The sequence below is a fragment of the Budorcas taxicolor genome, chromosome 15, assembly GCF_023091745.1.
Source record: "Budorcas taxicolor isolate Tak-1 chromosome 15, Takin1.1, whole genome shotgun sequence".
Lineage (NCBI taxonomy): Eukaryota > Metazoa > Chordata > Mammalia > Artiodactyla > Bovidae > Budorcas > Budorcas taxicolor.
The window spans coordinates 41580857-41607152 of NC_068924.1; the positions used below are offsets into that span (position 1 = coordinate 41580857).

A 26296-nucleotide genomic window follows, 5' to 3' on the forward strand; every position below is an offset into this window, starting at 1 on the left:
AAATAAAAATTTTAGCTGATCTATTATATCATGATTATACATCATAGAATATTATAGTGTTTAAGAATATAACCTTGGAAGGAAAGTTATGACCAACCTAGACAGCATATTAAAAAGCAGAGACGTTACTTTGCCAACAAAGGTTCGTCTAGTTAAGGCTATGGTTTTTCCAGTAGTCATGTATGGATGTGAGAGTTGGACTATAAAGAAAGCTGTGCACTGAAGAACTGACGCTTTTGAACTGTGCTGTTGGACTTTTGAGAGTCCTTTGGACTGAAAGGAGATCCAACCAGTCCATCCTAAAGATCAGTCCTGATGCTGAAGCTGAAACTCCAATACTTTGGCCACCTGATGCAACTCATTGGGAAAGACCCTGATGCTGGGAAAAATTGAAGGTGGGAGGAGAATGGGACAACAGAGGATGAAATGGTTGGATGACATCACCGACTCAATGGACATAAGTTTGGGTAAACTCTGGGAGTTGGTGATGGACAAGGAGGCCTGGCGTGCTGCAGTCCATAGGGTCACAAAGAGTTGGACACAACTGAGCAACTGAACTGAAGAATATAAGCACAAGAATCTAAAAAACATGAGTTTAAAGTTCACTTCAACCATTTACCAACTGTTTAACTTTAGATAAGTCACTCAATTCTATTTCCTCACCTGTCAACTAGGGCTATAATAATGCTCACTTCTTAGGGTTATTGGAAAAAATAGATGAGATGGTATAAGAAAGCCCTTAGTTTGAAGCCTGACCTGTGGTGAGCAGTCAGGAAATGTTTTTAGGAAAATTATATGAGGTAAATAAGCTTCCCATTAAATACAATTAAATGCCTGTTTGTGTGTAATGGTTGCCAAGTGGGCAAAATTATAGAAATGTACCCTCCCAATAAAATAAAAATGAATTGTTTTCTTATTTAACTATATGATCTTTAGAAAAATAGAACTGTAAATCTTTATAGTTGTTTAAATTCCATCTTAGGCTCATGCAAGTTTATCGAGATCTCACTTAAAAGTATTCTTGTTTTTATTTTCTTGAAGGGATGGGTATATTGCCATTTTTATATTGCACATAAAAGTAACTTTTATGTATATTTGACAGAAACTATGTGAAGCAACACTTTTTGGATTTCATAAGACATCATCTCATCATGGGACAGCAAATTTCGGATCAGACACAGTTGGTTCTTAACAAGTTACCAGAAAAAGTAGCAAAACATGTCACATTGGTTCGAGAAAGTGGCTCCTTAACTTATGAAGAATTTCTTGGAAGAGTGGCAGAACTTAATGATGTGTAAGACTTGCTCTTTTCATTTTATTTTTTCTCCCTAACATATGCCCCAATGTTGTGACTGTCTGAGAAATAACCAGAAGTATTGATCGGTAAGACTTAGTGTTTTCAGCAGCAGTGGGTAGCAAGTATTTATTGAATACCTTAAGACTTTCTTGCTAAGTCACTTCAGTCGTGTCTGACTCTGTGCGACCCCACAGACGGCAGCCCACCAGGCTCCCCCTTCCCTGGGATTCTCCAGGCAAGAACACTGGAGTGGGTTGCCATTTCCTTCTCCAATGCATGAAAGTGAAAAGTGAAAGCGAAGTCGCTCAGTCATGTCCGACCCTCAGCGACCCCATGGACTGCAGCCTTCCAGGTTCCTCCATCCATGGGATTTTCCAGGCAAGAGTACTGGAGTGGGGTGCCATTGCCTTCTCTGTAAGACTTTCTATGTGACTATTTCAAAATGAAATGGACTAAAAGAATGGAAAGAACTTAAAATTGAATTTTGATCATAGGCATATAAATTGACCTTTGTTTGAAAGCACTGAAGAAGGTGCATAACAGAAGAGAATATACCAATTAGTCACCTAGAGAAAGGCACCTCGGATAGTGAAAGGGCACTTCAGGTTTCTGACTATCAACCAGTTCATCTAGATAATAAATCTGTGTTTGTCCACTGAACCATTCTGCCAGATACACACCTATATGGTAGCAATTTGTTTGTCATCACCGGAGAATAGGATGTTTTGTTTATAAATGTTTTCTAATTAGCTATCATCTTTAAATCTCTGGTCATCTTTTAATCTTTGATGGACTTCTCTGATAGCTCAGTTGGTAAAAGAATCCACCTGCAATGCAGGAGACCCTGGTTCAATTCCTGGGTTGGGAAGATCCCCTGGATAAGGGATAGGCGACCCACTCCAGTTTTCTTGGGCTCCCTTGTGGCCCAGCTGGTAAAGAATCTGCCTGCAATGTGGGAGACCTGGGTTCGATCCCTGGGTTGGGAAGATCCCCTGGAGAAACGTAAGGCTACCCACTCTAGTATTCTGACCTAGAGAATTCATGAACTGTATAGTCCATGGGGTCACAAAGAGTCAGACACAACTGAGCAACTTTCACTTTCTTTAAATCTCTACTTAATTCTTGAATGGATTTCTAAGTTGGAATATAAACTTCTGTTTGTATTTGTTTATTGTCTGATCTTTTATAATAAAAATGTAGTCATGGTGTTTAAAACTCTAGCATTTTATTTTGTTTTTGTTTTTTTAAGATCATACAAATGGTAGCATTTGAGGCATTACTTTTGAGAATATATTCCTAGGAAATAAAATTGGATTGTGAATTTAATAGTATAAAAGTGAAATACTTTTTTATAAAGTTTATTGTTTCAACTTTCTAATGAGTAATCAATGACATTTGCCATCCCTTAAAGTCTTAGAACTTATATACAAAAAAATCTAGTCTGTCCTTTGAAATTTTGTTTTTTGGTCTAAAGATACTGGATAAAATGTGTCCTGTGAAAGCATCCACAAGCTAAGCTTACTGTGTAATACAGAGACGGTGGTATAGTGTGTCTCCCTTTTATTTATTTAGCACAGAATGTTTCTGACTATATTTGCTTCTTAAAACGAATTCCCGTGGACCAGAGTTAGACATTTCACAAATTCAGTGCTGTCTGAGAGTTATATAGTTAAACTTACATAAAAGAAGCATGACTTGATAGCCAGAAAATGGAACTGACAACTGGCAGTACTAGTTTAACTGGCTGATTTTGTTACCTAGGGCTCATTGCTTAATTTTCAATGGCCTCAATTTATTTAGCTGAAAGTTACTTAGTTCTGAATGTCGTATCTCCACTGGTGTTCAGAGAGAAATGTAATGATTTAAAAAATAAAAAGGAGCTGCAATACTTAATATGTCTTTGAACTGATTTAAATTGACACTTATGCACAATATTGAGTTACCCTAAAAAGTGTTATATTCTTATGTTAGTATTCTCTTTCTTTGTAAATTAGAATGACTCTGCTAGGGGAAGAGAGTAAAGTTCTATGTCTCAAAATCATTTGCTTCGTCCAGTTTCAAATTATCTATAAAAATATGTGTTGTTCCTTAAGGAAAGACTCAACCAAGAGCAAGATTTTTTTCACATTTTATATATATCTGCAGTGGTAGTCAAAATTGGGATAAATGAAACCAGCCAAATTTTTTCTTGAAGTACCTGATTCTTTGTACACATTTTTTCCTAAATGTCTTTATTAGAAATTTAAAGACCATTGAGATATAGATCTGAAAAAAATAGATTTATAAACATCATTCCACTATGCTGTCCATTTTGGAAATTAAATTGTATGTGTATAGTCAAAACATTTTCTATCCCTGTACTTTAAGAATCTAACTATTATAATCACTGTTACTGTTACTTGCCTTTCTGTGTTTTCTTCACATTTCCTCCTCTGTCTTAAACTTTCTTGAATCTGGTCTCATAGCTCCATTATTTTACATGACTTTTCATAAAATTAATGTGTTTGCCTCTTTTCAGAACTGCTAAAGTGGCTTCTGGCCAGGAAAAACATCTTCTCTTTGAGGTACAACCTGGGTCTGATTCCTCTGCCTTTTGGAAAGTGGTTGTACGAGTGGTCTGTACCAAGGTAAGAGTGATAGAAACTTCCAGCTCTGAGCTTAAACTATTTTGGTGATTAGAACCATATTTATTAGTATGCTATAATATAGCAGAAATATTTATAATTTAGTTTTTATTAATATTTATTTGTAAAACTATGTAAAATAATTTTGGTGGCTCTTCCAGGTTAACTAATTTCACTGGTTACATAATTGCCATATAGCAGAAATTTTTATACGCAAGGAAGGCAGTAGTAAACTCTCAGCTTTATCCTGTACCTCTCTTTTTGGATTTTAACTGTGGAATCCTAAAGTGATGCCTTACATAGCTCTAAGATGACTTCTTAAAAATTAAAGTATCTTATGAAATCATTTCTTTTAAAAAACACTAGGTTTTATTTGTTAAATGATAATTTTAAAATCCATTAGAAAGGGTTGGTTTTTTGGTTTGGTTGGGGGAGTTAAAAGTAATTTTTAGTTTTACAATGGATTGTGGGTTTGGGTTGGTTTTTTTTTAAGTTATTTTTAGTTAATTAAGGGATTTTCACCACCAATTAAGAGGCACACTGTGTCTCTTAATTCATCTTTAAATTTAAGGTAAATGAGAATATCAGTTGTGTAAAAAACTGTGATGGCAGCAGTCATAGAGTATCAGGAAGCCTTATCCACTAATGGGTAGATTAGAATAGGTGGTTCTTAACCTTTTTGAGGCCAGTGAACTTTTGGTGAAGATGAAGGAATGAATTTTATTAAGCCTGCTCCTATCCCAGCCCCTGCTCTAAAATACAATAAAATCATCCATATTCCTATAAACAATAAGTTGGGCAATCATGAATGTCCTTAATTCAACCCCTGATCAATCTGTAAAGAATTCCTGGGTAAGGAGATTTTTTTTTCTTTTGTATCATGGATCCTGAATGTTACCCAAATAATACGCCACATTTCCCCAATAGGTTTATTGCCTCTACTAAGCTATAAGTGTAGTAGGATTGATTCTGTTTAGTTGATCAAATTTGAAGGTCTAATCTATTTAAGTAATAAAAGAACTTTTAAGAGGATTAGATTAGCAAAGACCAAGATCTTAATTCCACACTTGACTGAAGTTGAATGGCACCTGTTCAAGTTTACAGTTGGTTTAGAGAAAATATACAGTATCATTTAATACCATTCAACTGGGTCTATCCACATTGAACATTTGCTTATTGATTTAAGTCCAGATTTTAAAAAGCACTATAATAGCTGCCAGAGAACCATCATTCAAAAATTTTTTACATTATTCATCAGAAGTAGATAATATACTAGTTTGGGTAGCAGTGTAACTATATAGTGTATAATATGTTACAAATTGTTGACGAATTTTAAACAGAAAAGTGATCTGTTGAGAATTGTGCTTTAGAAAGGTTATTCTCATAGCATCACAAGTTAGAATTAGGAGAGGGTCTGAAGGTGCAGATACTAGTCACAGAATCTAAAGTAATCTAGGTGAGAAGAAAGAGAATACATGCTGAAATAACAGAATGTATTATCTCTGCACCTTTGGAAATAACAGAATACATGCTGAATTAATTTGATCCACAGTCACATTTTATTGTTTATAGTTTGACTCCTGGGCTCAAAAATTGTATACCAACCACATATTTTTCGATTTTGTGTTTGTTTTGGGGATTATATTTATATTAAATTCATTAGGGGTTTTTCACAGTGCTGTAAATATGCATACTCCCCAAAAGAACTTTGGGAATCTGCAACCTTTGACTTTACAAAGAAATAAGGTAAAGAAGAAATGAAGAACTGGGCTTAAAACATTTAAAATCTATTCAAATTAAGTTTACACTGCACATAATCTTTCAGGACTATTTGAAAGTCTACTTCAGAGGATATATCGGTAAATTTATAAAAACTAGTGACAAAGGTCATTTCTGAAAAACTATACATTCTTTCTCCTTTTCTTGCTCTCTCTTCCACAGTAACCATCCAGCTGATCTTTTTGGTTTTACCTCTACTATGTTTTACTTGAGTTTATTTGTAAGACAGAGTTCACACTCTCAGTTCAGTTCAGTTCAGTCACTCAGTTTTGTCCGACTCTTTGCGACCCCATGAATTGCAACAGGCCTCCCTGTCCATCACCAACTCCCGGAGTTCACTCAGACTCACGTCCATCAAGTCAGTGATGCCATCCAGCCATCTCATCCTCTGTTTTCCCCTTCTCCTCCTGCCCCCAATCCCTCCCAGCATCAGAGTCTTTTCTAATGAGTCAACTCTTTGCATGAGGTGGCCAAAGTACTGGAGTTTCAGCTTTAGCATCATTCCTTCCAAAGAACAGCCAGGGCTGATCTCCTTTCAAATGGACTAGTTGGATCTCGTTGCAGTCCAAGGGATTCTCGAGTCTTCTCAAGGAGACTGTAACTAATACATAAGCCTCTCTTTCTTCTCATCTAGATTACTTTAGATTCTGTGATTAGTCTCTGCACCTTGAGACTCCTCTCCTAATTCTAATTTGTGATGCTATGAGAATAGCCTTTCTAAAGCACAACTCTCATCAGATCACTTTTCTATTTAAAGTTCCTCAACAATTCCTCCTTGGCTTCAAAATAGTCCCAACCCAGGCTTCCCTGGTGATCCAGTGGTTAAGAATCTGCCTGCCAAAGCAGGGAACACGGGATTGATCCCTGATTCCAGAAGATCCCACATCCCTCGGAGCAACTAAACCTGTGCATCACAGCTCCTGAGCCAGTGCTCTGGAGCCCTCCAGCTGCAACTACTGAGCCCTTGTACCGCAACTGCTAAACCCTGTGTGCCTAGAGCTGGTGCTCTGCAACAAGAGAAGCCACTGCAAAAAGAAGCCTGTGCACCACAACAAATAAAAGCTGTGCACAGCAGTGAAGACCCAGTGATTCAACTCATTAACCTGGCATTTGAGGCCTTCTGCAATATGGCTCCAAACTGTCTTTTCTGTTTTATCATTGTCCCCTTTTGCAGTCTACAGTCTCACCAGGCTTAACTAATTTAAGGCTGTATCACTGTTTGCTCATTGAGTTCCCTCATCTAGAATGTTCATTCCTCTGTCATTTAAATTGCCATCAGCTACAAATCACAGAAAACCCCTCTTCCACCAGTTTAAACAAAAAATAATCTAAATAATGTTTAAATGGAATATTTTGTGGAAATAATATTAGAAAATTAATGAGCTAATTAAAATTATGGACTAAGGTGGCTGTTTAGAAGCTTCATGAAATATATTATTGTCACCTGTCTTGTCACTTAGACCAAAACCTTGGAGTCATCTTGACTTCTCTTTTTCTCTTATACCCACCCCACAGTCAGTGCATAAGTGAATCCTGTTGCTCTTCAAAAATATATTCAGAATGTGACCAACTCTTATCATTGTTGCTACTATCACCTTATTCCTCACAACCATCCTTTCTCACTGGGATTATTCCAGTTGCCTTCTAACTCATCTCCTTGCTTCTCTGCCCTTGTCCCCATTCTATCTAGTCTCAGATCAACAACCAATCTAGTCCACTGATAATCTGAAGTGAAATTAGGTCTTAATATTCCTTGGCTCAAAACCGTCCAGTGGCTCACCATGCACTTGAGATAAGAGCCAGAGCCACTGCTGCAATCAGCAAAGCCCTCTACATTTGGCCCCACCTCACTCCCTAACCTTGCCTTCTACCAGTCTTCCCACTCTCATTCTGTCCCAGCTTCCCTGGGCTCCTTGCTGGACCCTGCGCTTCTTGCCAGCTTCACTTCTTTTTTTTTTTAATTTATTTTTTTTTTAATTGAAGAATAATTGCCTTACAGAATTTTGTTGTTTTCTGTCAAACCTCAACATGAATCAGCCATAGGTATCCATATATCCCCTCCCTTTTGAGCCTCCCTCCCATCCCCTCCCCACCTCACCCCTCTAGGTTGATACAGAGCTCCTGTTCCTGAGCCATACAGCAAATCCCCATTGGCTGTCTATTTTACACATGGTGATGTCAGTTCCATGTTATTCTCTCCATGCATCTCACCCTCCCGTCTCCCCATGTCCACAAGTCTGTTCTCAATGTCTGTTCCTCCATTGCCCTGTAAGTAAATCCTTCAGGACCATTCTTATAGATTCCGTATATATGCATTAGAACACGATATGTATCTTTCTTTCTGACTCACTTCACTCTGTATAATAGATTCTAGGTTCATCCACCTCATTAGAACTGACTCAAAGGCATTACTTTTTATGGCTGAGTAATATTCCATTGTGTATATGTACCACAACTTCTTTATCCATTCATCTGTTGATGGACATCTAGGTTGCTTCCATGTTCTAGCTATTGTAAATAGTGCTGCAGTGAACAATGGGATACATGTGTCTTTTTCAATTTTGGTTTCCTAGGAGTGGGATTGCTGGGTCATATGGTGGTTTTATTCCTAGTTTTTTAAGGAATCTCCGTACCATCTCCCATAGTATCAATTTACATTCCCACAAACAGTGCAAGAGCGTTCCCTTTTCTCCACACCCTCTCCAGCATTTATTGTTTGTAGACTTTTTGATGATGGCCATTCTGACTGGTGTGAGGTGATAACTCATTGTAGTTTTGATTTCCATTTCTCTAATAATGAGCAATGCTGAGCATCTTTTCGTGTGTTTGTTAGCACATGTATGTATGTGTTCTTTGGAGAAATGTCTGATTAGGTCTTTTCCCCACTTTTTGATTGGGTTGTTTGTTTTTCTGGTATTGAGTTGTATGAGAGCTGCTTATATATTTTGGAAATTAATCCTTTGTCAGTTGTTTCATTTGCTATTATTTTCTCCCATTCTGAGGGTTGTTTCTTCACCTTGCTTATAGTTTCCTTTGCTGTGCAAAAGCTTTTAAGTTTAATCAGGTCCCACTTGTTTACTTTTTTTTTTTTTCCATTACTCTAGGAGATGGGTCATAGGGGATCTTGCTTTGATTTATGTCATCAAGTGTTCTGCCTGTGTTTTCCTCTAAGAGTTTTATAGTTTCTGGTCTAATATTTAGGTCTTTAATCCATTTTGAGTTTATATTTGTTTATGGTGTTAGGAAGTCTTCTAATTTCATTCTTTTACATGTAGCTGTCCAGTTTTCCCAACACCATTTATTGAAGAGGCTGCTTTTGCCCCATTGTATATTCTTGCCTCCTTTGTCAAAAATAAGGTACCTATAGGTGCATGGGTTTATTTCTGGGCTTTCTATCTTGTTCTGTTGGTCTGTATTTCTGTTTTTGTGCCAGTACCATACTGTCTTGAACAAGACAAGGGTGTCCACTTTCACCACTGTTATTCAACATAGTTCTGGAAGTCCTAGCTACAGCAATCAGAGAAGAAAAAGAAATAAAAGGAACCCAGATCAGAAAAGAAGAAGTAAAGCTCTCACTGTTTGCAGATGACCTGATACTACACATAGAAAACTCTAAAGATAGTATCAGAAAATTACTAGAGCTAATCAGTGAATTTAGCAAAGTTGCAGGATACAAAATCAATACATAGAAATCACTTGCATTTCTATATACTAACAATGAAAAATCAGAAATAGAAATTATGGAAACAATCCCATTCACCATTGCAACAAAAGAATTAAATATCTAGGAGTAAAGTTACCTAAGGAAACAAAAAAAAACTGTACACAGAAAATTAAAAGACACTAATGAAAGAAATCAAAGATGACATAAATAGGTGGAGAGATATTCCATGTTCCTGGTTAGGAAGAATCACTCTTGTGAAAATGACTATACTACCAAATGCAGTCTACAGATTCATTGTGATCCCTATCAAATTACCAATGACATTTTTCACAGAACTAGAACAAAAAATTTCACAATTCGTATGGAAACACAAAAGACCCCGAATAGCCAAAGCAGTCTTGAGAAAGAAGAATGGAGCTGGAGGAATCAACTTTCCTGACTTCAGATTATACTACAAAGCTACAATCATCAAGACAGTATGGTACTGGCCAGGTTCACGTCTGCCTTTGCACTTCCTGTTCTCTTAGCCTGGAGTGTTCTTTCCCCAGATACCCACATGACTCATTCTTGGACTGCTTTAGTTCCTAAATGGTACCTCTGTGAGGCCTTCCCTGCAGCCTCTCAGCATTTTCTGTCCTCTGTTTAATATTCTTCATAACACTTATTTCCATCTTATCTATATTTTTGTCTCTCCAACCTATAGAATAATCTTTGTGAGGGCAGAGATTTTTATCTGGTTTTTATATACTGTGTCACTAGTGCTAGAGCAGTAGTACCTATAGTACCTATAACACCCACATAATGGATACTTGGTAAACATTGTTTTGTAAATCCTATGATTATAATATAGTTTGTAGTGAATATAACAAAAAAGTAGACTCGTGGATGTAAAGAAAAAACTGTTGGTTGCCAGTGGGAAGAGGAAAAGAGGAGGGGCTATATAAGGCTAGGAGATTAAGAAGACTAACTCTAAGGTGTAAAATAAGCTACAAGGATATATTGTACAATACAGGGAATGTAGATAGTTTTATAATAACTATAAATGGAGTATAACCTTTAGACATTATGAATCACTATACCTGTAATTATACATCAACTATATTTCAGTTTAAACATTGCAGTTTGATAAGCTTTGCTATTAAATACTAAATTTATGTGACTCATTCCCTAATTTCTAATGAACTGTGCATTTCCGAAGGAAGACTGGCTCAGTTTCCTCAGCTCTGAAAGTCTTTTTTTGTTACCCCTCCTAAATTCCTATCACCTGTAATTCTGTTTGTTCTCTACCCCATGTATAATCTATTACAGATTCTTACATATTTGTATCTCCAGATAGATTCTTAACCTTCCCCAAACTGAATCAATTTTCTATTAGAAATGGTTCTTTCATTTTTACAATATGAAGTCTAATCATACTTGATTCCCAACTTTTTTCTCTGTCTTCTCAAGTAATAAACAGTAAATGCTAATTACAACTGTTATTCTTCAAAATATTGAAATGTTGCTGTAACATGTTTTTTAATATAATCGAACCACTTCACTTTCTCATGTCCCCAGTTCCAGCAATACTTTTAAAAACTTTCAATTACAATTTTAAGGCCTACTCTATATCTCTCCCTCTATTATTCAGTTCTTTCTAAATGCTTTCTGATTTTGTTTATTCCATATACTTTGATATGCACTTAATAGATTTCATACTTTAATTGCATTTAATAGTTCCCACTGTCTTCTGTGATATCTCCTGTGTTGACAGGAAGTCTTTTCACATCTCTATAATCTGTCTCTGATTACTTCAAGTTCTTTATCCAAGAATGCGATGCCCTCAATCCTCTGGCTTTGGTCATTTGAAAAGAGAATATATGCCATACTACATGATTTCCCAAGACAGATGAAAGCAATATTGTCTCTTCTTACCTATTATCTCACACTTGCCCCCAGTACCTCCTCACATTAAGATTGTAAGCTAGGGGCTCTGCTGGTCGCTCATTGGTAAAAAATCTGCCTGCCAGTGCAGGAGACATGGGTTCGATCACTGATCTGGGACAGTTCCACGTGCTGCAAAGCATCTAAGCTGTTGCACCATGACTACTGAGCCTCTGCTCTAGAGCCCAGGAGCTGCAGCTCCTGAAGCCTGCACACCCTAGAGCCCACGCTCTGCAACTCAAGAGTAACCCTTGCTCGCCACCAGTAGAGAAGCCTGGGCAGCGGTGAAGACCAGCACAGCCAAAAATAAAATAAATGAGTATTTTAGAAAGAATAGAAGCTAGATGTAAAGCAGTTATCTTGCAATTAAAAATAGATTTTAAGAAAAAAGACATCAAAAGTGCAATATGAGGTCAAGAAAAAGAATGTAAGCTAGAGTGGGGAGAGTTACAACCTGTAGGCCAATGATTCTACTTCACGTTAAAGTTCAAAATGACTTTCTGGGAAAAATTCAACCACTTTTTGTTAGGATTTACTTTATTGTAGTTTTCTTGCTTCAGTTTGTAAGTGTTGGTATGTAATAGAACTTAAGATATTCAAGAAACTAATCTCTTCCAGTTATAGTAGAATGGCAAGTGGTTGTTGGATTCAGATAAATCTTTAAGAAATTCTTTAAATAAATTAAAAGGATTTATCTCTAAAGTTCATTTTTTAAGTCTGGGAAAATTGCCTGACCTCCACTACTAAACAAGTTGATGCCTAATCAACCCTACAGGTTGTTTTGACTGTCACATGAGAAAATGCTGTGTATTTTGAACCCTGCAAACGTAGAGGAAGTGATATTATTCATTTGCTCAGACTATTGCTCTCGTTAGGTAATTTGCAAACTTTGTTTCCTAGGTGACTAAATAGTTCCACTTTTGGGGAAAAATCGATCAAAGATTATCAACTTGTTTTTTTTTTTTTTCCATTTTCTTTGTATTTTTAGATTAACAAAAGCAGTGGCATTGTGGAAGCATCACGGATCATGAATTTGTACCAGTTTATCCAGCTTTATAAAGACATCACAAGTCAAGCAGCAGGAGTATTGGCACAGAGCTCCACCTCTGAAGACCCAGATGAAAACTCAGCATCTGTAACATCTTGTCAGGCTAGTCTTTGGATGGGAAGGTATGCAGTACATAAATGCCATGTTTCTCTAATATCACTGTAGTATTTTTGCTAATGACCTCTGTGACTTCTTAAATCACATTACTTTTTGTCTCAGATGGTATTACATCCCAGATCTGCTTTTGGACTATTCTGTGTTTCAGGACATGTTAGAGTGCCACATTAAAGAAAAACTAAAGTGGCTCACACCAGGTAATGTTTCTGCCAACCCGCTTTCCTTGAATCTGCTCAACCTGCTTGCATTTAATGACAAGGTATATAGTTAATACTCTCTTGTAATACGCATTTAGGATCTTAGACAATCAAAGCCCTTCAAGGAAGTAGGTCCAAGAATCTGGTAAAACCATTCAGTTTTTCTTAAAGGTATCTGACTAATTGGAGCATTACTGTTGTAAATATTGGCTCCAGGACTTGGCAGTCCATTCTGGAAGGGACAAGTAGTTGGTGCACATATTGCATGTACTGAGTTACCAGAAGGAAATGAGGTCAGCCAGCATTTTCTGTGATGGTGCTTGTTTACTCAGGCCTAATATATTATTGTTTTATCTAAACTTTCTTTTCCTTCTCCATAATGCTTTTGGCATGTGAATGCACCCACCTGTTGCCATTTGACAGCCATGACCATAATTTAAATTTGTGAATGCCTCACTGGAAAAAGGCTTACGTGGGTCTAGACATGTTGACATCCTGTCTTATTGTCATACAGGGTAGACAGCACAAATCAGTATTGACAGCATCTTCTACCTTAGAGTTAAGAATATGCTTAACAAGAACTTCATTTTTATTGCTCCATTTACAGTTGCATTTTCCGATCCATTTTTAACCAGCTGGTTTCCAAATACTATGTTGTAGTAAAATTGTATTTTAAATTATTCTTTCCTGTTTGTCTTTAATAGGATTGTTTGGTTTTCTAGGCTTGGGCTGTACAAGTGTTACTGATGAAATGCCAAATGAGTTTTAGAGTATTTTAGGTAGCATTTAGGCTTATCTTTCCTGTATTTTGTTAAGTTAATCTTTCAAAGACAGACATCTGATTTTCTGTTTTTCATTCCTTCCCTCTTCAAAACGGTGATTTTTTTTTTTTTTAAGTATTTTGAAAGTTGAAAATAGCATTTAATAGTAAATAGTATTTACTAGGCTCTGTGGTAGAAAATGAAAGTAATACTTTCTTCTTATTGCAGTCATCTTAATGAGGAAGGTAAGAATGTTATCCTTTTTCATGTGCCCTCTAGACTGGGAAACTCAATGTGTAATTGGTAGGTTAGGGCTGCTGCTTGCCTTTGTATATTTTGGGTTTTTGGTTTTTTTATACCCTGATATATTTAGTTCATAGGAAAAAGGACTTTTCAGATTGAGTGGGATCTTGAGAGGTATTTATTTGATTCAGTCTTATATCTGGTACCTATTTCTAGTAGTATTTTATATTTACTAAGTACTTATAGGGTATTAGGCATTGTGAGGAGTGCTTTACATGTATAAACTCATTGTGTTCTGTGCTTAATCACTCAGTTGTGCCCAACTCTTTGCGACCCCATGGACTGTAGCCTTCCAGGCTGCTCTTCCCATGGGAATTATCCAGCACGAGTACTGGAGTGGGTTGCCATGCCCTTCTCCAGGGGATCTTCCCAAACCAGGGATTGAACCCAGCTATCCTGCATTGCAGGTGGATTCTTTACCATCTGAGCCACCAGGGAAGCCCTTTTTATAAACCCATTAAGTCACAGCAATCCCAGGGGAATACAAATATTGGTTCATTGCAGATGTAGCAACTTGAGGTTTAGACAAATGAATGACATGGCTAGAAACTGGTCTAGCGGAGATTCACATTCATGCCTGTCTGGCAATACAGCCATGCTCCTAACCTCTGCATTAGTACTCCCTGGTGCATGAAGATCCTGTACTACAGTGCTTCTTAAACTTTGGTATTCAGTGGTTTTGAGAAAAAGCTTGAGATTCTGTCAAGCTCTCAGGTGTTGTCACTACTGCTCACCCATGGATAGCACTTTGCGTAGCAAGACTTACCATATTTAGCCAAGTGGTAGTCCAGCTTGAACATGAACACCTGCAGTTGTGTGGGACTCACTGCCTCAGAAAGACAAGCTTTTTGATACACAAATGGCTTTAATCACTGTGTAATTTTCCCTTTTGCATAATTTTCCTTAGAGCAAAATCTGGCTCTCCTAAGGCAGCACAGCACAGATTCTAGAACCAAATTGCCTGTGTTGAAATCCTGGGTTTACTCCTTACTGTGTCACTTTGGACAAGTTATTAAACCTCTCTTTACTGAGTATCCTCATCTTTTAAAAGAAAATGACAGTAATATGGTCTACTTCATAGGACTCTTGAGAGAGTTAAGTGAGTTAGCATATGTAAAATACTTAGAACAGTGCCTGGCTCATAAAAATATATATCTATAAAAATTAACTATCATTGTTACTAATTATTACTGTTTTCTACTAATTTCAGTGACAGTACCCTCTGGAATTCCACCACACAAGTCTGTTCTCTCTCAGTCGTCAAAGACTTGAACACACTACTCAAATTCTCACTGAGCCTTCTGTTCTCCAGGATAAACCTCCCCAGTTCCTTCAGCCTTTGTTTATATTGGTCTCTTCTATATCCCAGAGGCTTTTCTGGATGATCTTTTATCTGTGAATTTGTTTTTCAGAGTAGGGGGACAGAGAACTGAATTCTCCATTCTACAAGTGGTCTAATAAGGACAAACAGCAAGACTTTCTCCCTCCTTCTTCTGGTAACTGTACTGCTAGGAAGGTAGCAAAAAAATGAAGTGAACATAGCACGGCTTCCATTGGCTGCTTCTGTATCTCCTGTTCTTTCTTTTACCTCCATCCAGAATGCTGTTCTTTGTGGCCCTCTGCTCCTCAGTTTTAAACTCTTAACTTTCAAAACCCTGTCTGTCACTCTTTATGGATTCAGTTATATTCTTTGCTACTGACAACCAAGTCCACATACTTAGACATAAACTGTAAGCTCCTCAAGGGCAGAGACCCCAGTTCTTTTGGATCTGGCACAACACATAGCACCTTGTTGTTGTTCAGTCGCTGCATTGTGTCTCTTTGCGACCCCTTGAACTGTAGCATGCCAGGCTTCCCTACCCACTGTCTCCCGCAGTTTTCTCAAGCTCATGTCTTTTGAGCAGTGATGCCATCCAACCGTCTCATCCTCTGTCAACCCCTTCTCCTGCTCTCAATCTTTCCCAGGGTCAAGGTCTTTTCCAGTGAGTCAGCTCTTCCCATCAGGTGGCCAAAGTATTGGAGCTTCAGCTTCAGTATCAGTCCTTCCAATGAATATTCAGGACTGATTTCCTTTAGGATTGGTTGGTTTGATCTCCTTGCTGTCCAAGGGACTCTCAAGAGCCTTCTCCAGCACCACAATTCAAAAGCATCAGTTCTTTGGCACTCAGCCTTCTTTATGGTCCAACTCTCACATCTATACATGACTACTGGAAAAACCATAGCTTTGATTATACAGACCTTTGTTGGCAAAGTGATGTCTCTATTCTCTAATATGCTGTCTGAGTTTGTCAAGGGCTTCCCAGGTGGCACTAGTGGTAGAGAACCTGCCTGCCAGTGCAGGGGATATAAGAGACTTAGGTTCAGTCCCTGGTTTGGGAAGATCCCCTGGAGAGGGCATGGCAATCCATTCCAGTATTCTTGCCTGGAGAATCCCATGGCCAGAGGATCCTGGCAGGCTATACAGTCCATGGGGTTGCAAAGAGTCGAACACAACTGAAGCGACTTAGCACGCACAGGTTTGTCATAGCTTTTCTTTCAAGGAGCAAGCATCTTTTAATTTCATGGCTACAGTCACCATCCACAGTGATTTTGGAGCCCAAGAAAATAAAGTCTGTCACTGTTTCTACTTTTCCCTATCTATTCGCCATGAAGTGATGGAACCAGATGCCATGATCTTAGTTTTTTGAATGTTGAGTTTCAAGCCAGCTCTTTCATTCTCCTCTTTCACCCTTATCTAGAGTCTCTTTAGTTCCTCTTCACTTTCTGCCATTAGAGTGGTATCATCTGCATATCTGAGGTTGTTGATATTTCTCCCAGAAATCTTGATTCCAGCTTGTGAGTCATCCAGCCCAGCATTTCACATGATGTACTCTGAATATAAGTTAAATAAGCAGAGTGACAATATACAGCCCTGACATACTCCTTTCCTAATTTTGAACCAGTCAGTTGTTCTGTGTCTGGTTCTAACTGTTGCTTCTTGATTCATATACAGGTTTCTCAGGAGACAGGTAAGGTGGTCTGGTATTCCCATCTCTTTAAGAATTTTCCAGTTTGTTGTGATCCACATAGTCAAAGGCTTTAATATAGTCAATGAAGCAGAAGTAGATGTTTTCCTGGAATTCCCTTGTTTTTCCTGTGATCCAACAGATGTTGGTGATTTAATCTCTGATTCCTCTGCCTTTTCTAAATCCAGCTTGTATATCTGGAAGTTCTCAGTTCATGTACTGCTGAAGCCTAGCTTGAAGGATTTTTAGCATTACCTTGCACCTAAAAGGCATTTAAACATTGAAATAAATAGATATAGAAAAATAGAATAAAATTAGATCCACACCCATCTAGGTTTTCATTCAGTTTCCCAATTTCAGTTCAGAAGCTGCCCTCGTTTATGCATTGCTGAAGCACAGCATTTACTCTGTTACCACACCCTAATGATTTGTCTTTTGTAATACCCCTTAGACCAGGCTTAATTATGTCCCAGGTGAATTACTGAAACAAGGATCTAATTGGTGTTCCGCTCTCTAGACTGTCCCTCATACTGGTCTCCCAGTTGATCTCCTAAAGGATTATTTCCAGTGGGGGTTCACTTTCCCCTTGATTAAACTCTATCAAAACAAGTTTAAACTTACTCTTTTGACATACAAGGATCAGATTATCTCTGCTATACTTAAGCAGTCTTTCATATCAGCCTGCTTGATAGACACTTTTCCCTACCTGTTTAGCTTTGTTTATGCACATTGAATGTCCTCTATCGAAATCCTGTCATTTTTCTACCTTATCTTTCTGACAAATTTGAAACATACTTTCTTCCTTCTTTACTTAGCACTTACTACACATAATACACATTTGACGTTCGCTTATTTTCTATATACAAATTGACAGATTTTAAAGTACTATATCAGTGTCTTTACATATGGTGGTATAAGCACAGCCAGGAATAAAAACATGTTAGAGGTAGTTTCTACGGTTAAGAAGCTTACAGTCTAGTGGCTATAGTTTGGAACATTTAATTTTTGTATAATTATAAAAGCAATACATGCTTGATGAAGAAAACCTAAACATTACAGAATAGCACAAAGATTAAAAGCAAATTTAAATCACTTCAAGAAATATATTTTGAGAACCTAAGACAAACTCCTTATGAGTTTACAGTTTATGGATAGACTAACCAATAAACAGCCAATAAAATGCAGTATTTAAAACCTTTAGTTGAGGGAAATGTTGGTTTTTGAGAGCATAGAGAAGATGGTATCTTGAGCTGAGTAACTGAGGTTGGAGTTTGCCAAACTCCAGGAAAGGAAAACACCACATATAAAGGCACTTGGCTCATTCAGGGGCATTCTAAATTGTGGCTGGAGTAGAAGGTTGAACATCTCTTTTCTTCCCAAGATGAAAGAGCTCTTTGAGGACAGATACTTTGCATTCTATCTCTTTCATATATCATATAGCACCTGAACCTTAAGACTAAGCTATTCTTTCATTTATATGCCCATTAGCTGCAGCAGCATAATATATAGACCCTGATGGCAGGGCCCATATTTTTGAGAGCTTTATATCCTGCATGGTGAATAAATCATATATTGGTTGAATTCATGTATAAAAATTCAATATGATTAAAATGAGCTAAGTTATTTTCAGAAAGACCTGAATATTTCCAGTTTTAGTCCATATTTTCTTTTAAACCATCTCAGGATTTATCTTCTATCCAGTCTTTTCTCTATGAAATTTCCCCTGTAGTACTTCTTCCCTAATATGTTTGCTGTACCTAAAATACAGGTTATTTTACTCCACACTGCATGAGTCATGTTGTGCTTTATGTTGAGAGCACATACATCCTTGATTACACTTTTTAAGCCAATGGAAAGAAAGTTTACAGCACAGTGACAACAGAGAACATCACTGCTCCAGCTCATTTTTCACATTGCAGGGTAAAGCAGCTGACTGACGAGGAAGAGTGCTGTATCTGTATGGATGGTCGAGCTGACCTAATCCTGCCATGTGCTCACAGCTTTTGTCAGAAGTGCATTGACAAGTGGTGAGTAATCTGCTGCCTTCATGGGGTAGGCCAAGGTCAAATGGGAAAGTGTATGAATACACTTCAAAAAATGCAGATATATTGTAGTTAAGTATAAGAGACTTTGTTCTTTAATACTTTGGATTTTATGACATGCCTCCTACTGCTTAAAATATTTTTATACATAGTCTATAAAATGTGAGGATGTAGCTTAGTTTTGACGATTTACTTTTGCTGTAAAGAGGTTTGTGCCTGATTTAAGTCTAGAATAAAACATTTTTCCTTTCCTTCCATTTTTCTCCTCTTTTGTACATTTTTCCCTCCATATGTCATTAGAGTAATATTAATCCTTGAATATTGAGTATTGGACCTGAGGAGAACTTTAGAGAATGGCTAGTCAAGCTCATTATTTTACAAAATAAGAATCAAGCATTTTAAGAAAATTTATCACTGACATATGGTAAACTATAGATATTTAAAGTACAATTTGATATATGTATATAATCATAAAAATCATCCTCACAATTTAGATAATGAACAAATCCATCACCCCCAAGTCACCTCATGCCCATCAGAAGGTCTCCTTCCACCAATCCCTCCTCCCAGTCCCCAGACAGCCACTAACATGGTTTCAGTCACTCACTGTAAAATAATTTGGATGTCCCATACAGTATATATTCTTTTTTGGTCTGGCTTCTTTCATTCATTGTAATTTTTTCAAGATTTACTTTGTCGTAGTGTGTATCAGTAGTCCCTTGCTTTTTATTGCTGAGTAGTATTCATTGTACGAATATACTGCAGCTTCCTTATCCATTCACCTGTTGATGGACGTTGGGTTGTTTTGAATTTTTGGCTGTTACAAATAAAGCTGCTGTATACATTTGTGCTCAGCTGTTTTTATGGACGCACATTTTGGCTTTTTTCTTGGATAAATACCTACAATTGGGACGCCTAGATCATATGGTAGGTGTATGTTTAACTTTTTAAGAAACTGCCAGTTGTTTTCCAAAGTGGTTGTGCCATTTTACACTCCAGTTTTTGAAAGTTCCAGTTGCCCTACAACCTTGCCAGTACTTGGTATTTGTCATTCTGATTGTAGCCATTCTAATAGATGTGTAGTGGTATCTCACTGTGGTTTTAATTTGCCTTTCCCTGCTGACTGGTGGTGCTGAGCACTTTTCTTAGGCTAATTTCCCATCTATATGTATTTCATCTGTGGTGAAATATTCATTCAGATTCTTTTGCCCATTCCTTTTTTTTTAAATTGTATTTTGTTCTTAATTGGAGGATAATTACTTTACAATATTGTGATGGTTTCTGCAATGCATCAACATGAATCAGCCCCAGGCATACATATGTCCCCTCTCTCTTAAACCTCCCTCCACCTCCCTCCCCATCCCACTCTTCTAGGTTGTCACAGAGCACCAGTTTGAGCTCCCTGTGTCATACAGCAAATTCCCACTAACTATTTTACATATGGTAATATATATATTTCAATACTGTTCTCTCGATTTGTCCCACCCTCTCCTTCCCTGACTGTGACCAAAAGTCTATTTTTAATGTCTGTGTCTCTTTGCTGCAGTGTTCACTGAAGCACTATTTACAATAGCTAGGACATGGAAGCTGCCTAGATGTCCATCAATAGATGAATGGATAAAGAAGTTGTGGTACATATACACAGTGGAATATTAGCTATTAAAAAGAATGAATTTAAGTCAGTTCTAATGAGGTGGATGAACCTAGAGCCTATTATACAGAGTGAAGTAAGTCAGAATGAGAAAGACAAATACCATATATTGATGCATATATATGGAATCTAGAAAGATGGTACTGATGATCCTTCTTGCCCATTTTTTTACTTAGTTGTTTTTATATTAAGTTTTGAGAGTTCTTTATGTATTATGGATACATGCCCTTTATCAGATATATAATTTGCAAATATTTTCTCCCACTCTGTGATTTATCTTTTCATTCTCTTAAGAATGTCTTTCAAAGAGTAGAAATTTTTAATTTTTATGAAGTCCAGTTTTTCAATTTGTGATTAATGAATAATCATTTTAGTGTCATATCTAAGAAATCTTTGTTTAACCCAAGGTCACGAGGATTTTCTTCCATTTTTCCTTCTAAAAGATTTATTGTTTTTAGGTTTTACATTTAGGTCTAGGATCCATTTTGAGTTAATTTTTGTATGGTGTGAGGTATGGATCAAAAAATTTTTATTTTACTGTTAATGGCATTCCAGTTGCTCCAGCACAGTTTTTTGAAAAGACTGTCTTTTCTTCTCTAAAATTGCCTCTGCTCCTTTGTTGAAAATCAGTTGTTCAAACACAGGTGAGTATTTCTGGACTCTCTTTTGTTCCATTGACCTATTGTCTACTTCACACCAATATCATATTACTTTGATTAGTGTAGCTTTGTAAGTCTTAAAATCAGGGAGTGTTAGTCCTCCAACTTTGTTCTTTTTCAAAGTTGTTTTGGTTTTTGTAGATCTTTTGCGTTCAGTGTGAATTTTATAATCAACTTGTCAATTTCTACCCAAAACAGTCTATAAGAATTTTGATTGGGATTGAGTTAAATAATTTGGGGAGTGTTAAGTTGGACATAGTGACTAAACAATAATAAAACTTCCTAGCAATACTAAGTCTTCCCAACCCACATCTCACTATGTTTTGCCATTTATTTGAAAGTGAAAGTAAAGGTCGCTCAGTCATGTCCAACTCTTTGTGACCCCCATGGATTATACAGTCCATGGAATTCTCCAGGCCAGAATACTGTGGGTAGCCTTTCCCTTCTTGAGGGAATCTTCCCAACCCAAGGATAAAACCCAGGTCTCCCACAGGTCTGCTTTAATTTCTGTCATCAATCGTAGTTTCCAGTGTTGCACATCCTTGACAGATCTATCCCTAAGTATTTTATAATTTTTATGTTACTTTAAATGTTATTTTTAAATTTCAATTTTTGATTATTGTATTTCTATATACTAGAAATAAGCAGTTCTGTGTATCAGTCTTGTATCCTGCAACCTTAATAAAAATTTATTTATTAGCTCTTTTTTTATAAATTCCATAGAATGTTACTGAATGACAGCAAAACATTTTTTGAGAGATTTTTTTTCTGGATATAAAATTTTAGACTGATAACAGTTTTTCTCTCAGTGCTTTATTGACATTGCTCCACCATCTTCTTGCTTACAACATTTTCAATGAGAAATCTGCTCTCATCCTCATCTTTTTTCCTCTGTAAGTAATGTGCCTTTTTCCCTCTGGCTGTTTTTAAGGTTTTTTTCCCCTTCATCGCTGATTTTCAGCAGTTTGATTTTGATGTGCCTTAGTTTTCTTCATGTTTCTTGCACTTAAGATTCATTGAGCTCCTTGGATTTGTAGGTGTATAGTATCATGAGTTTTGGAAATTTTTCAGCTAGTATTTTCTTAAACATCTTTTTCTGTTCTCTTTTGTCCCGTCTCCTTCTGGGACTCCAGCCACTGATGTACTAGACCACTTTTGCACAGCTCACAGATGCTATTTTTCCTTATTTTTTGAGTCATTTTCTCTCTGTTTAATTTTGGATAATTAATACTGCTATATCATTTCAAATTGACTGATTTTTTTTCCTGCAGTCTATTGCCATTAATCCCACTCAGTGTATTTTTTTATTCAGATATCTTAGTACTCATCCAGAAATTCAGGTTTTTAATATCTTCCAGTCTTTGCTTAATATGTGGTTTTTCCTCTAGCTTTTTAAATATGTAGAATACAGTTATCATAACCTTTCATTTTCTTGTTGCTGATTCTGATGTATGTGTCAGTTCTGGATCAGTTTTGATGGATTGTTTTCTTCATTTTGGGTTGTATTTTTATGCTTCTCTGTATGAATGGTAGTTCTTAGCTGGGTTCCAGACATTGATTTTTTACCTTTTGCAGTACTGGATATTTCTGTATTCCTATAAATATCCTTGAGCTTTGTTCTGGAATATAGTTACTTGGAAACAGTTTGATCCTTTTGAGTCTTGCTTTTATGGCTTGTTAGGCAGGACCAGAGTGATGTTTAGTTTAGAGCTAATTATGCCCTGCTGAGGCAAGCCTTCAGAGTAGGGTACCCGATGCTCCATGAATTACAAGGTTTTCCACTCTGTCTGGTAGGAACAGGCAATGTCCAGGCCCTTTGTGAGCTTTGGTTACTGTCGCCTCAGATCCTTTTGAGTGATTCCTGGGCTTGAGTAGTTTCCTGACTCGCACACACTGATCATTACTCTGCTGAATATGTCTACAGGGGCCTTCAGTAGACTCTGGGATTCTCCCTTTGTGTAGCTTTCTCCTGTCCAGCACTTTACCCTATGAACTAGCTGTCTTGGCATCCTAAGAGTCTCTGCTCTTGTCTTGTCAACTCAGGGAGTCTACCAGCCTCCATCTGTTTCCCCTGCACTCTCTCTGGCATGGAAACTCTCAGAGGCAGTGAGCTGGGTAATTATAGGGCTCACCTTGTTTTGTTGCCCATCTCTCTGGGATTATAATCCTTTGTCATCTTGTGTTTAGTGTTGAAAACCATTATTTCATGTATTTTGTCCAGTGTTTTAGTTGTTTTAAGTGGGAAGATAAATCTAGTCCCTTGGCCAGAAGCAGAAATCAGCTGTTTTAAAATTGTGACTTTTGTGCACAGAAGAGCACAGATAATTATCTTTAAAACTATCTCTGAAGATCCAGAAATGAATCTGCTCTACTTTCACATTTAGTTTTTAGAACAGATTTCTAAATTTTTGCACAGAAGCCAAAGAGCAGTTGATATAATTTAATTACTTTGGTTTCAGATTTCACTGAACAATAAAGAGAAAAATATTTTCCCTCTGTGACATGTTTCTGGCTCAAATATGCTATTTTTAAAATTTCCAAAGTAATGTTTGACAAGAGAAAAAAAATCCCTTTGGAAAACATAATCTTATTTAAGTGATTATATATAAGCTCTTTCCTCCCCCCAAAATTATTCTGCATGTAAAGTTCATTTTATTTTAAGCCCTGAATGCTTCCATTCCATTGTTTATAGCAGCAAAAGATAGGAAAACATCTAGATGTCCTTCCTTCAACGGGAGATAAGTTAAATGAATTATAGCCTATCCAAACAGTGTATTTTGAATAGGCAGCTCTAACATGTGCTGATACTTGTAAAAAAGAGCAGTGATGTGTAGATACACACAAGCTGGTCATGGCTAGTCTGTCTCTAGAAGAATATATAAAAAACTGAAGAATATGTAAGAAACTGGTTAACAGCAGTTGCCTCCAGGGATAATAAAGATTAGGGTAGGAGGAAGAGATGTATTTTTCACTATACACTTTTATGCTATTTCCTTTTTTAAAAAAGTACATGTATTACATTTCAAATTCATTGTTTTAAACAGAAAAAGAAAACAAACTATTCTTTATTTTATTTCTCTAATAGGAGTGATCGGCACAGGAATTGCCCTATCTGTCGCCTACAGATGACTGGAGCGAATGAATCTTGGGTGGTGTCAGATGCACCCACTGAAGATGATATGGCTAACTATATTCTTAACATGGCTGATGAGGCAGGCCAGCCCCACAGGCCGTGACCTCCTGGTGAAGTGTTCCGTTGCTGGTGTTGGCTACACATACTTCAGTCACGGGGAAAGAGGGCAGGGATATTGTAGCACAGACACAGCAATTCCTCCCACCCTCTTATTTTTGCTATTCTGATAGTTTGTCCTTTTATTTGGATAAACCTTCCCTGTCTTCCATTTGGGATAAACTAAAATTTGCTACCGTTTTAGACCATATTTTCCTATTATTTGTCTGTTCTAATACATATTAGGACTAATTGCTCTTGAATTCTTTGCTGAGTTAACAACATTTCCAGGGGCTTCTGAAACACTTACTTTTCAGGGCAAGAGTATTCTGGAATCTATTTAGTTAGGTTTAAAATAAACCTTGAATTTTAAAAAGTTGTAGCCATGTGAGAGAAAATCTTAACTGAAAATGTATAATACATCAGAGTGCATGTTACTACTTAAATTAGTCTTTCTGCTGGGATCTAAGGAATATGTATGCCCCCTTGTGGTTGACTATTGCTCTTTTAATAGTTTTTACTTGAAATAATCCCTAATTATTTCCTAACTTTAACAGTGTGTTTTGGAACTACATGTTTTTTAACTTATGTGTTTTTTCCCCCCATGCTGTGTAATTTGGGTGAAGACTATGAATTAGGGCAGGACTTTGCCTTGTAAATGGATTTCTGCTGGGGAGTCTTCTTGGCTATTCTAAATGCTTTCCTACAGCTGGGAAACTGTTCTAAATAGCTTTTGTTAATACTTATTCATCCTGGAGATTCAGATGGAAGTTTTTCTTCATCATAGACCCTAAATTTTATGTCCAAATTATGATAAGTCTTTAACATTGGTTTATGGTGCTTTTATTTTCTTAATTTGAAGGCATCTTCCTGAGGTCCTAGAGTCTTCAGATTTCTTAGATTAAGAAAATAGTGTGTAGCCTTTTAACCATATGTACACAAAACACTCCTGAAAATTAGGAGATGACTTGACTTTCTGTTTCACTGTATTTCATTTGAAACGCCAGGAAAGAGTATAGATAGGGTGTTCAGCAGCACTTGAGCCATTTTTTAAAAATTTTGTTTATAAAGTAAAATATTATTTTATGCTACATATTAACATTTCAGCATATAATAAACTAGGGCCTGGTGTCTTTAAAAAGTGTTTTAACATTCCACATTATTTTCTGATTTATTATTGGTATGTTACAAATATTAGTATTTTCTGAAGTACCAAAGCATACAATTTAAGTTGCTGCTTATTGACGGCAGAATTTTTGGATACTGGGGGCTTTAATCAGAATGCAAATTAAGTTTGTTTTAGGAAAAATGTCCAACCAAATGTAGCTTGGATTTTACCCCCTAATATAATACTAATAATTGGTTGACTTTCCTGATGGAGGCAGCTGTTTATACAAGAGGAGTGCTGGGGTCTCGGTCCTGTCGGCCTGGCAGTACACTTGATGGCTGTGTGACCTGAGAAAGCCCCTTCCTCCAGTTTGCAGGCTCTTTAGAAACTGACTTTATCTGTGGTATTCACACTTTCTTTCAGCAGCAGAACTGTTTTTTTCCCAAGTAAAAATTATACTCAAAATCCCTACACACACACACACACACACACACACAGCCCCCATACCCCAACCTTGCTCTATCATTTTCTCATTATACATTTCCTTATATAAATTTATGTACCACAATAACTAAATATTTATGAAGTCAGCCAACAAAAACATGTTAATGCACTGGTGAATACAAGTATATCGGAATTTGACGAGTAACACAGTTGCATGATGGGACTTTTTTTTTTTTAATTTTTTTCCAAAAAAAAATTCAATTAAATTCAAGTCAAAATCCAGACCTCTGATTGTCCTCCATAGGTTCCCCAGTACTCCATGGAACATATTTTGAAAACTTGGAGATAAAAGTCTTTGGAGACTAAGTCTTCTAAAATATGTTCCATGGAGTACTGTCTTTATGGATTTGCTGAGTCTCATTCAGATTGCCCAATTTAAGAATGT

At 36.9% G+C, this 26296-nt stretch overlaps 1 protein-coding gene across 1 annotated transcript; it reads left to right on the forward strand.

Moving 5' to 3' along the window:
• Positions 1–1144: 1144 nt before the first annotated feature.
• Positions 1145–24439, forward strand: RNF141 (ring finger protein 141). The gene is made up of 5 exons (XM_052653211.1): positions 1145–1294; positions 3816–3924; positions 12276–12457; positions 18638–18745; positions 24156–24439. The coding sequence occupies exons 1-5, from the start codon at positions 1152–1154 to the stop codon at positions 24304–24306; spliced, it is 693 nt and encodes a 230-aa protein (XP_052509171.1). The 5' UTR covers positions 1145–1151; the 3' UTR covers positions 24307–24439.
• The last annotated feature ends 1857 nt before the right edge of the window (positions 24440–26296 follow it).